This window comes from Strigops habroptila, chromosome 1, assembly GCF_004027225.2.
Source record: "Strigops habroptila isolate Jane chromosome 1, bStrHab1.2.pri, whole genome shotgun sequence".
Taxonomy (NCBI): Eukaryota; Metazoa; Chordata; class Aves; order Psittaciformes; family Psittacidae; genus Strigops; species Strigops habroptila.
This window is the reverse complement of record NC_044277.2, coordinates 96,802,540-96,814,228: the sequence shown is the minus strand read 5'-3', so window position 1 is coordinate 96,814,228 and position 11,689 is coordinate 96,802,540. Positions and strand designations below refer to the sequence as shown.

Genomic DNA, 11,689 nt, shown 5'->3' with positions numbered 1-11,689 from the left:
GCTTCAGAAGCAGTGTCTCATGCAATAGCTCTCAAGAGCAGACTATTCTGCTCTGGCTGGCCTAGATGTGAGAGCCTCTGCTCAGGAAGCCTATAACCTCTCTCCTGCATCAGTGCAGTGAGACCCAGCAGCTGCTCCAGGCTGGGGCAAGGAGACACTTGGTACCAGCAGTGCCTCATCCATCCTGGCCCTGCTTACAGCTGCAGCGCCTTGGCAGTGTGGTAAGAGAAGCAGCAACTGGTACTGGTGAGACAGGCTGAGGTTTCCAAGGAAGAGCAAAACCCTTACCTTCCCCTCAGGATTCAGTGGCAATAAGGCACCTGAGCTGCAGGAAAATTTCTCCATTCATTCCCTGTGGTCTGGGGTGTGCTCCCTGGGGCTAAGGGAGGGGGAAAAGGCTTCGAGGCAGGTCTCTTCTAGCAGGAATTCCAGCCCTGAAGAGCTGGAGCGCATTGCATCACTGGACCTCAGAAGTGTTGCTGGTACGTGGGGCTGAGTGTGCTTAGAGCTGGCACAGCGCGCCAGGGCAGCACGGGGACCGCAGGCAAACATCCTGCCTGCATCGGGCAGGAGCGAGGTGGCTGCGGGGACAGACCTCGCCTCAGCCCACGGCCAGCAAAAGCCAGGTCCTGGCATGAGACGCATGAGATGGGCAGGGCTTTGCCTTTAGGGAGGTGACAATCAGCCATTGTGCAGAGCAGACCTCGAGGGGAACGGGGGGGGGGGGAAGGTGGCAGTCGCTCCTGTCCCAGGGCCTGTGGGACTAGGGATGCCGGCTGTCCCGGGGCGGGGCAGAGGAGACAGCCGTGTCAGGAGCCCGGGGGCAGCGCACACGTCCCTCCCACCCCGGGGTGCGCTCCTGGCCTCGGGCAGGCTGTAGCGGCAGAGGCTGCGGGATGCAGCGACAGACGGCCCCGGCCACAGACCCCCGGAGATGCTCCCGGGCGCTTCCCAGCTCCTCCCTTTCTTTGTCCCCTCGCGTGCCTCAGCACCAGTACCGGACCGGGGCCGATGAAGCCCGCAAGGCCACCGCTGCTCCCCGCACAGCCGCCGGTACCGGCACGGGCCGAGGAGCGGGCGACCCCCGGAGCCTCCCGCCGTCCCCAGCCGTGCCCGGCCGCCCGCTTGCCCGCAGTCTCTGCCCCTTCCCTTGTCCCTGTGGCTGCGGGGCCGGGGGCCGGGAGGCGCTACTGGCCACGGCCGCCCGTCCCTGCAGCGCAGCCGCGTGGGCAGCACCGCGGAAGAAGGTCGCCTCGTTCCATAGAAAATAATTTATTGAAATCACAGCTATACATGGGCGGGCGCCCGCGGGCAGCGCGGCCCCGGCCCCGGCCCGGCGCGGCTGGCGGCCGGGACCCGCGGGGGCCAGGCGGCCTGCGCTCTCCGCGGCACGGACAGACGGACACGCTGCCGTATGTACAGAGTTTACACGGAATAAATAAGGGACATGTACAGAGGAGTGCGAGCGGGCGCCCGGGCCGCGCCCCTGCCGCGCCGGCCCTCTCCGCTGCCGGCGGCCCGCCCGCCCCAGGGTCCGAGAGCCCCGACGGCGCTCAGGGCCGGGCGCCCTGCTCGATCTGCTGGTGCTGGCTGCGCACGGCGAAGCGGTTGACGTGCACCGGGATGGGCACCACGATCTTGGGGTTGCGGACGGGCTCGCCCGAGCGGTTGCTCACGTTGCCCGCCTTGATGCGTTTCCACTTGGCTCGGCGGTTCTGGAACCAGATCTTCACCTGCACCTCGCTCAACTTCAGGGCGTGCGCGATCTGCGAGCGCTCTGTCAGGCTCAGGTACTTCTTGCAGTGGAACTCCTTCTCCAGCTCCAGCAGCTGCTCGCTGGTGAAGGCCGTGCGCCGCCGGCGGCTCTTCCCGGCTCCGGAACCCGGCGGGGTCTGCTCGGCCGCGGGGCCGCCCTTGCCTTTGCCCTTGGCGCCCAGCGCGGCGGCGGCTGCCCCGTCCAGGAAGGGCTCCTCCTCGCTGTCGCCCGCCGAGCTCTCCTCCTCCCGCTCGCTGCACGGTGTCGCCGCCGACTTCACCTCCAGCTTCTCCTCGTCCGAGCTGTACGCTTTCCCGTCTGCGGGGCACACAGCGTCAGCGCCCGCCGGCGCGGCCCGCCGCCCCCCGCCCCGACCCGACCGAGGCTCCCCCTCGCCCGCCCGGTCCCGCAGCCCCGCGGCCGCCCGCAAGACGAGCAGCGGCCCCGGCCCCAGCCGCGATCTCGGCCCCGCTGCAGGCAGCGCCGGCTGCTGCCGTGCCAGAGCCCATCGCGGGCTGCTCCGCACTGCTCGCAGCCTGCCCGACTCTACGGGGCAGCACCCCCGCAGCCTGGGGTGTGAGCCGCCACAGCCGCTGCCGCCATCCCCATCCCACAGCTCAGCCCCGCTTCCAGGGCTTGTCCAGACCTCCGCATCTGGAAAGAAAGTCTGCACCTTGCCCCTCACCTCAGCCCTCCCTCGGTCCTGTCGCACTACAACGATGCTGTTAAGCCGGAAGGAAGCCAGCCGAGAAGAGCTGAAGGACGGTCCTGGAAACAGCAGCCAGACCAGGTTTCAGCCCAGCAAACCTTCCTGCAGGGCTCTACGGGACATGGGGTGTCCTGCCACCAGCACTCCCTCCCTAACCCCAAGATACACTATAGCAGAGCTGCACAGCCAGGGAACAAGCTGCTTAGGCAGCTGATGCTCAGGGCTCAGCTCCCCATACCAGTCTGTGCAGAGGGGCAGGATAGAGACCTCCAACATTACTCAACAGATTGGCCTCGGAGAAGGTCCTCTCAGGAAGGCAGTGCTTGAACCCTGCAGGCACCTCTGTTGCATTGCCTGCAAGGATACTGATCAGGTATAGGTGTATGAATCTCCTTCTTTCAAGCTTCTTGTGTCCCCGATTGCTGCCTGAATGATTAAACAGCCATGGAGCAAGGGAGAACATGGGTAGGAGACAGTGGGGAGGAAAGAGGCCTGGAAGCCAGTCACTTCCTTGGTAGAAGGGCTCAAACAAAGGCCTCCCAGAAGATCAAGCAAGAAGATGCTCCCAGACATAGCCAGGGGTCACGGACAGGGAGAGGACCCCCAGCTATGCACCAGCAGATGAAGCTTTTTTTGTCATGCTGAGACTAGAAGAGACTAGCAAATGCTCCAAGTCTGACCCAAGAGCAGGAATGGCTGCTGAAATGAGTTGGTCCTCAAGCAATGCCACTCAATGTAATCCTACATGCAGAAGGAGAAGCAGCAGCTCTCCAAGCTTCTAAGCAGTGTCCAGGTATGTGCACCTTGGGCCACTGGGTCTCTGAACACCTCACCTCAGTGGGAAAGGCAGAATAGCCCTCAGATGCCTGAAGCTGCACAAGCAGCTACTGCAAGAAACTGCTTGAGCCCAGGAGACATTCTTAGGAGTCTGGTTGCTGTGGAGCTCCCACATCCTTTGCTGGTTCTGCAGCAAGTCTGTGACTTCCTGAGAATGAGTGGGAGGCTTTGGAGATCTGGAATCATTTCCCTGCTCCTCCTGCTTCATGCAGGGGGAAAGAAACGCCTTAGTCTCTATTCTGCTGCAGAAGAATAGATGGTAACCTCTTTCTTCCCGAGGGTCAGAGGCGGGAGAAGAAATCTCCCATAGGTGTAGGGAGTATAGGAAAGACCCGGAGAATCTGTACTTGTGGGGGTAAGGATTAGCTGCAGGCGGCATGGGCCATTTTGGCTGCCAGTGCAGAGTCTCATGCAAGCACTTTGCCAAAGGAGAGCTTTCATTTCTGTGTAGCACCTGTCCATTAGAGCATAAGGCCTGACAAGAGAGCTCTTTGAGGATGTCAGTGTCTTCACCAGGAGTTACTCATAGGTCCTGACCTTCCCCTTCCCCAGTGGTGGAGGGCAGCATCCCAGCAGCCACACTATGAAACAGTGCTGGTGGGGCAGTCAGCTTTTGTAGGCCCAGACTGTGCTCCAAGAGATTGGAAGAAGTCTGAGCTACCAGCTGCAACATGGCACTTTGTAAAACAGGTACTCTCTCTGGATACATTCTTCTTAACCAGACCCCACATTTTAGATGGTCTCTAGCAGACTAACATGTCTCACATTTGTGTCTTATAAAAGGGCTGGGTTTGCACTAAGGAAGTCAGAATTCTAGGATGATAGTGTCTAAACCAGAGGTTTTCACAAAGAAAATTGGTATGTTGGTCTGTTAGTCATTTAGTATGTCCCCATTGAGGAAGTAATGGAGGCAGGGGAACCCACCCATTTGGTGGGAGGGTTTACTGAGACTTTAAAGGCCTTTGAACAGGAAGTGAAGCTGTCACGAAGCAAAGCATTGTGACTTTAAAAAATCAGCAAGAAGGCAGGAGATGAAGAGTAGGACCGACCCATTGCTTTGTTCTTCACAAAGTCCCAGTTCATTGATCTTAGGAAAGACATAGACCTGTTGGAGGGAGTCCAGAGGAGGCCACAAAAACGATCTGAGGGCTGGAGCACCTCTGCTATGGAGACAGGCTGAGAGAGCTGGGCTTGTTCAGCCTGGAGAATAGAAGGCTCCAGAGCATCCTTAGAGCAGCTTCCAGTGCCTAAAGGGGTCTTACAAGAAAGCTGGGGACAAGCTTTTTAGCAGGGCCTGTTGCAATACTACAAGGCACAATGTTTTTAAACTAAAAGAGGACAGATTCAGACTAGATAGAAGACATTTTTTACAGTGAGGGTGGTGAGACACTGGCACAGGTTGCACAGAGAGGTGGTAGATGCCCCATCCTTAGCAACATTCAAGGTCAGGCTGGAGAGGGCTCTGAGCAACCTGATCTAGTTGAAGATGCCCCTGCTCATTGCAGGGTGGTTGGACTAGATGACCTTAAAGGTCCCTTCCAACTGAAACTATTCTATGATTCTGTGATTATGGACTTGGTAAGCATGGTGAGGAGAGCTGGGTGTCACAGGCGGCAAAATTATTCAAGCAGGATCAGGGGGTCCTGGTTCAAGAATGTGTGTTGTGACAGCCAGAGGAGCCCTGCATTGGTAAGCACACACAAGCTGTTTGTCATGATCATAGGGAACAACATGAAACTTCACCCTGTCCCTCACTGAATGTGCTGTTACTACATCAACCCAAGAGAGGGTCTCAAGCTGCTGCTTGGATCTCAGTGGAGACCTGTACAGCTTAGGACCAAACATGCTCTCAGGAGAAGTGTAGATAGCTGGGGGTATTGAGTACCTTTATCCTGAGGGTTGTAGTCTTTGTTGCAGCTGTAGTAACAAACCAGACTCAAAGCTTTGCTGCTTCTTACCACCAGTTTCCCCCACATGCTTCTCCCCCCTCAAGAAGTGTAGCAACAGCTGGAAGCAAGTTTGAGACATAGTAGATGCAGAGAGAGGCCCTAAAATAGAGCATTGACTCTTTTGGCTGATCCGGCAAGCAACTGATCTTGTCTCCATAGACACCTGCACGATGGAGATACTAATGGAGCCCAGGGACAGAAATAGTCACTTTAGGGTATAACTCACTTGATGTCAGCAAAACAGACAAAAGGAGGCATTTCTTCTTCACATGGTTCTTCTACAGATAAGAGATCTGTGGAACACCTTGCCCCAGGATGTGGCTGATGCCAAGTTTATCTCTTCTTTCTGGTGGACTCCAGGGGAGACTAGATAAGGTCACAGAAGAGGAACTGGCCAAAGGTTACTAAATATACAGAAACAACACCTGGCTCAGAAAGCTCCTGAACTGCAGGTGGTTGGATGGTAGGCAATTTTATGTGTAATTTTAAAAAGTATTGCAAAGGTTGTGCTCTCTTGCTCTTCCCTGAACAATTGCTTTTGGCCAGGGCCACAGATAGGGTGGTAATGCAAACTGCATTATAGTTTTTGATGCCTGCTGTTGATGTGAATCATCTTTCTCTTTTGTGAAGAAAGCCCACAGCAACTATCCTGGCTTTCATCAGAGATGATTGGTAAAACAAACCCTATTGTCCATCCCTAAGGGCCTCAGCTGGTACATTCAGGAGAAACATTAGGTAAAGGAGAAGGTGGGCACACCTGGCCTGACAAATCCTCTTGGACCTGGGCAGAGCAGCCCACAGAGTCAGGTCCACATGGGCACATGCTTGTGCAGAAGGAAAAGCATCCTTCCTGGCTGCAGAGCAAGCAACGCAGCAGCAAATGAAGAGCAGCAGCAAGACATACTTCCTTCCATCACATGAGCCAGTCACAACAGGGCAAGTATTAGAGAGGTGATTTCTCGATACCAGAAATGGCTTGGACAGTTCATCTGAGTCCCTCGGGAAAAGAGACCATGTTTGGCTTAGCCATGGAGGAGCCATGGAGGGAGATCAAGCACAACGCAGTTCATTTCCCCAGAGATTGGGAAGATGTGGTCATACAGGCAGCTGGTTTTGGTCAGGACAGTTCTGTCCCTGAGGACACTTTCACAACGAAAGTGAGATTGCACTGGGCTTTTGACTCAGGACAGAGGTCTAGTACACCAGAGGAGCACAAAAGCCCTGATAACCCACAAAGGCAATGGGGAGGCAAAATGCCCCAGCTGTCCTGCTAAGGGAAAAGGTTCAAGAGGTGCCTGAGTGAGGGGAACAGTCTTCTGAGAAAAGAACAAGGCAGGGCAAGGAAAAAACCCGGGCTTATCCAGGAGAGACTAAATGGAGGATGGAGAACAAATAGCCAAGCACTGTAAAAAGCAGCAGAGACATCTCGGCACACATGCCAGGAAGCCTCTGAGACAAAGGTGGATCTCAGGGGGGTGACCAGGGGAGACAGCTCTCAGGACAGGCCACATCAGAGAGAACCAGATGTTGGTTTGTCTCAGTCTCGTGGCAGAAAGGACACCTCAAGCCCCGTGCTGCAGGAGCAGATGTGTAAGAGAGCAAGAGCTGGAGCTGGCTGAGAAATACAGAGCAACAAGTAACCGAGCCTGATGCCTGCCTCACAAAGGCGAGGACCCCGCAACCCCGCTAAAGCAGCGAGAGCCGCTCCGGGCCAGCACCGAGGGAGGTCGCGGGAGCAGAGCTGCCGCCTGCCCGCGCCGTCGGGCAAAGCCAGTGCGGAGGCAGCAGGCACAGCAGCGCGGGGCGGCGGACCAAGAGGAAGGGGAGCGGGGCTCCGGGCGGCGCGGAGAGGCTGGGAGCGCCGGCAGCCGCAGCACGACGGCACCCGGGCGGGGCGGGCTGCTGGCGAGCGAGGGATCCCCCAGCCTCGCGGTCCGCCCGGGACGCGGCATCGTGCCGGGGACAAGACGCAGCCTCATATCGTAGCTGCAGCGAACGGTACCGGGACGGGCGGGAAGGGCTGCGCGCAGTCCTCGTTAGCCCCGGGCCGGGTGCCAGGACCTCGGAGAGCTCCGCGCCGCCGGGGCCGTCCCCAGCTCCGGGGCCCCGCGCCGCTCTGGTCCGTGCCCCGCCGAGGCGGCCGCCCCGATCGGCGGCTCCGGCGGCTCTCCTGCCCCGCGGGCCCGGGCGAGGAGAGCGGAGTTTGTCTGCCACCCGCGAAAGTTGCGGGCGCTGCTGAGCCGGCCCGGAACGGAGGGGAATCGGCCCCGTGCTCCCGGCTCGGCCCGACGGGACACACCGGGAACGCAGCCGTGGCCAGGTCCCGCCGCCACGGCCCATCGGGGCCCCGCCGTACACCGGTCCCCCGAGCCGCTGGCTCCACGGCTGTTGTCCTGACGAGCACGGTGCCGCCCGCCGGCAGCCTCCGCTGGGGCGGCGGGGAGAGCCCGGACAGGGGCCGGGCGGGCGGCGCTGCCCGCCGCGGAGCCCCTCGGGGCTGCGGAAGTGCGGGGCGAGGCGGGCCGGCTCTCGCCGCGGACGAGTTGTTCTCCGCCGGGCGGGGCTGGCCCGCGCCGCTCTTACCTGCCAGGCCGGGGAAGGGGTCCGGAAAGTGCAGCGGCGGCTCGGGCGGTCCCTTGTCGCGCCCCGGGGGCAGCTCCTCCGCCTCTAGACCCTCGGCGCCCCGCCGGCAGCCGGCGTCGGGGTTGGCACGCGGTGGAGGCAGCTCCTGCGGCGGGTAGAAGCCGTCGGGGGGCTCGGAGAAGCTGGGCAGGGCCGTGGTGAGAGCCACCATGGAGGGCACGGCCTGGCCCAGGCTGGCGCAGAAGGTGTTGGTGAGGCGGCCGGCAAAGGAGGCCAGCGGCGCCAGCGGCGGCAGCCCCGACTGCAGGGGCGCGTGGGACAGCGCCTGCGGCAGCACCAGCGGCCGGTACGGCATGAACATGGGGTACCCGGTGTAGAGCAGGTGCCCGGACCGCGGCGGCGGCGTCCCGATGAGCGAATCGATGGAGAAGGCAGTCCCCTGGCCGCTGGGTCTCTGCATGGCGAGCGGGCGCCGCCGGCTCAGCCGGCACCAACTTTCCGGCGAGCTCGGGCCGCCGCCAACTCGCCGCGCCGCCGCCGGGCCCCGCCGCTGCCGCGGCCCTGGCCCCGGCCCGCTCCCGCCGCCTCCCGTGGGCTCCGGCGCCCGGCGAGAGCTGCCGCCCGCTCGCTGGCTCGGCGCGGCGGAGTGGAGGCGCGCTCGGAGCCGCCCGCCCGCCCGCCCCGCCGCGGGGGGGCCGGGCCGGGCCGCGGAGGGGAGGGGAGGGAAGGGAAGGCGGGCGGGGGTGTCGCCCTCTGCTCTCATCCATCTTCCGCACATCACGGTCGAGTTCCTCCTTCAGCACCCGCTCCGGCGGGACAAGGCTCCCCGCTCCCCCCCGGCGCGGCCGGCCCCTGGGAAGGCGCCTCCCCCTCCCGCCTCATCAGCTGTTATTAATGGTGATTGATGATTAGCAATTACGGGGCCAGCACAAGGGCGCTTTTGTGGGGACGGGACGGGGCCGCATCGGTTGGCACATCCTTGCTCGGGCTGTCCGCGGGTCCTGGACAACGGATGGGACGAGCCGGGCCCGCTCTGCAGCAGCCACACCGGCTCCCGTGAGCCGGCCTGGGCCGGCGCTCCTGATAGCCGAGCTCGTTAGGGAGCAGCCGGGGGACGGGCCGCCGGGCGGGACAGAGCGATCCGACGGACCGGTCCTCGCCGGGCAGTGACCGGGCCCAGCAGTCGGGCGCGGCCCCACCACTTCAGGGCTACCGGGCTGTGTCGGAATACCGTCCGCCTCCGTCCGGGGCGCGGGGAGGGTGCGTCGGGCAGGGTATGGCATGTCCGTTTCCAGGCCCCGGAGCCCATTCCCCGGAGCCTCCGTGACGGGTTCGGAGCGGGGTCCCCGTGAAGCCGGCGGGTGAGGGCGCTGCGGGGCCGGGGGAGGCTGCCGGGCCAGCCGGAGACGCGCTCGGGCCAGAGCGCGAACGGGTGTCTGAAGCCCGAGCGGAGATTGAGGCTCCCCCGGCACGGCACACCGCGGGGGGCTCCCGGTGCTCGGCTCCGTCGGGGCAGACCGGGCAGGCGGTGCTGAGCCCCGGCTGAGCGGGGCCGCAGCCTGGGGCACCGGGGAGCCCCCGCCCGGGCGGCTCTGCCTGCCCGGACCTGCCCACTAGCGGGGCGGCCCCAGGCCGGCCGGGGCCAGGGTTTGCGAACCTGCCTGCGCTGCAGCTGCACAAAGCCCCTAGGCTCTGCCCTCCCACCGGTGCGGTGCTCGAGTGACAGACGTGTACCCCGACTGGCTGCCGATGCACATCACTCCGTCTACAGAGCGAGTGAGACCAGCGCAAGCCGACTGCTTCTCAACTGCGGCGAGAGCTCCAGAGCTCTGCCCTGTTCTGCTGCGCATCCTGGGGTGCACGGCCTGGCTGAAACGGAGAGCTTACATTATGCTCCTGTCCACAATTAGATGCTTACCGGGTTTGTAATACGCTAAACATCGAGCAAACTAAAGCCCTGCCTCGGAAGAGCATCAGCATCTAGATTAGCATGTAAAGCACTTGGAAGCTGAGAAATGCCAAAGCTGAACTTGTGTCTTAACTCACTCCAGCTGTATCTTCAGTGACCTCCAACTCTCGCCTAGGGGTAGTCCTCTTCTCAGGACCCCTGCCTGCACTCATGCTTTGACCAGGGATGCAGTCCTTCTGGTTGCTTAGCTATCTAGGCTCCCTGAACACGCAGATTTCAACACCACCACCTTCTCTTTCTCCACGGACCTCTGGGGCACCACTTTGCTGCAGCCTTTAATCATGTGTTTTGTGGGGTACATGACAGTCCAGCCATGGGGCTGGATGCTTGAATCCTGTGTGGAGCATGTAAATCAGGCCAAATGGGCCCACCAGGCTGACAGTGCGGTACTCAGCCTTCCTCCACCAAACAGGCACAATCTGAATCCAGCTGTGATATTAGTACAAAGGGCCTGCACAGAGCCTCCCCTTTCTTTCACATCTTTTATGGCATTCTCTATGGCACATCCTTGCAGGGAAATAACCCTCTGTGGCAAAAGCTGCCCTACCCTCAGCCAGGGAAACAGAGGTGTGAAGTCAATGTTAAAATAATTGTCTAGTCTCAAATATTGAATCATAAAACTCAGGCCTCTCACCACTCTGATGCAGATGTGTCCCATAAACTGATGTCCTTTGGATCACTGAGAAAGAGATGTGGATGTTTACAGGGCATAGGCCATTTCGACCCTGTTCTAGGGTGAGGACCCAGATTTCAGGCTGGAAAGGCAGCTGGCAGTGACTAGCATTTGGATGAATCCCACCTTAAGAATCAGTTTTGACATGATAAGGGACACACTCAAGGTCTGTAGGTCAGCATCCGTGTTCTGTCTGCCCTTGGCCCAGCCCTCCTGTCTCATCCACCAAATGCCTCTGTGGGAAAGGAACCTTCAGGTTGGAGTCAACTTCAGGCACACAGTTTGGGTTCATTACATTGCTATGTTAGACCATGGAGAAAATGAAGCGTAGTCATGTGTAAGTTACTGGATCTCAAGACCTGTCCTCAGAAGGGTCCAAATCAAGGCTGTGCAAGCAACTTCCGAACTCCTGAGCAATTGCCATTTGATCACTTGTTCAGTGAGCCTTTTACATGTAACCTTCAACCCACACCTTGCACCCTCATATATGTTAGTAAGATATGTGAGAGCAACAAGAAAGTGCTATCTTCAGTGACCTTGCTGGGGAAGCTGAGAAAGCTGGGGAATAAACTACGGCTCCCACAGGGAAGGATCACTGCCTGTGCCCAAAGCAGCAGGTCCTTTCTAAAGCCAATAACACAAGCTTCCATACTGGCCTCTGCAATCAATAGCTTGTACCCTGCAAGTCCCTATGTATGTCTCCAAGATTAAGGTTCTGCTTACTTGATCATGCACTTGCATTACCCACAGCCCCTATCTCTCTTCAAACATTGAATGTCAGTTCAATGCTGGGAGAAGCAAGAGGAGGCTGCTCTGACAGGGAAGGGGGGCCAGGAAGCAAGAGTTGCAGCAAGGCAGGCAGGGCAGTGTCTTCACTGACAAGGGCGCAGTCCCACAGGACTTAAGGGAGGTGAGCAGAACAGATCTGGTGACAGTAACCAGGGTCACCAATAGTCCAGTGATCACCCAACAGGTCTCCAAGTGCTGAGGCAGGTCCAAGGCTAAGCCAGAAAGTCAAATCAGTGGGTTGGGATCACTATCAGCATCAGGGAGGTACGAGATCATGTGTGCTTCCAGCTTAGTTCAGGCAGAGACTAAGGTTCAGAGCCTGAGCTTAAAAGCAGCTCCTCAGCCAAAGAAGGGCTCTTGCTGAGGTTCCGCAAGGACAGACATTATCTAAGTTGGCCCTGACCCCAGTGAGCCAAACCCACAG

General features: G+C 59.8%; 1 protein-coding gene across 1 annotated transcript; it reads right to left on the bottom strand.

Moving 5' to 3' along the window:
• Positions 1-1,256: 1,256 nt before the first annotated feature.
• On the bottom strand, positions 1,257-8,482 carry GBX1 (gastrulation brain homeobox 1). The gene is made up of 2 exons (XM_030491260.1): positions 7,835-8,482; positions 1,257-2,074 (listed from the first exon to the last, which is right to left on the bottom strand). The coding sequence occupies exons 1-2, from the start codon at positions 8,292-8,294 to the stop codon at positions 1,554-1,556; spliced, it is 981 nt and encodes a 326-aa protein (XP_030347120.1). The 5' UTR covers positions 8,295-8,482; the 3' UTR covers positions 1,257-1,553.
• Between the last annotated feature and the right edge of the window lie 3,207 nt (positions 8,483-11,689).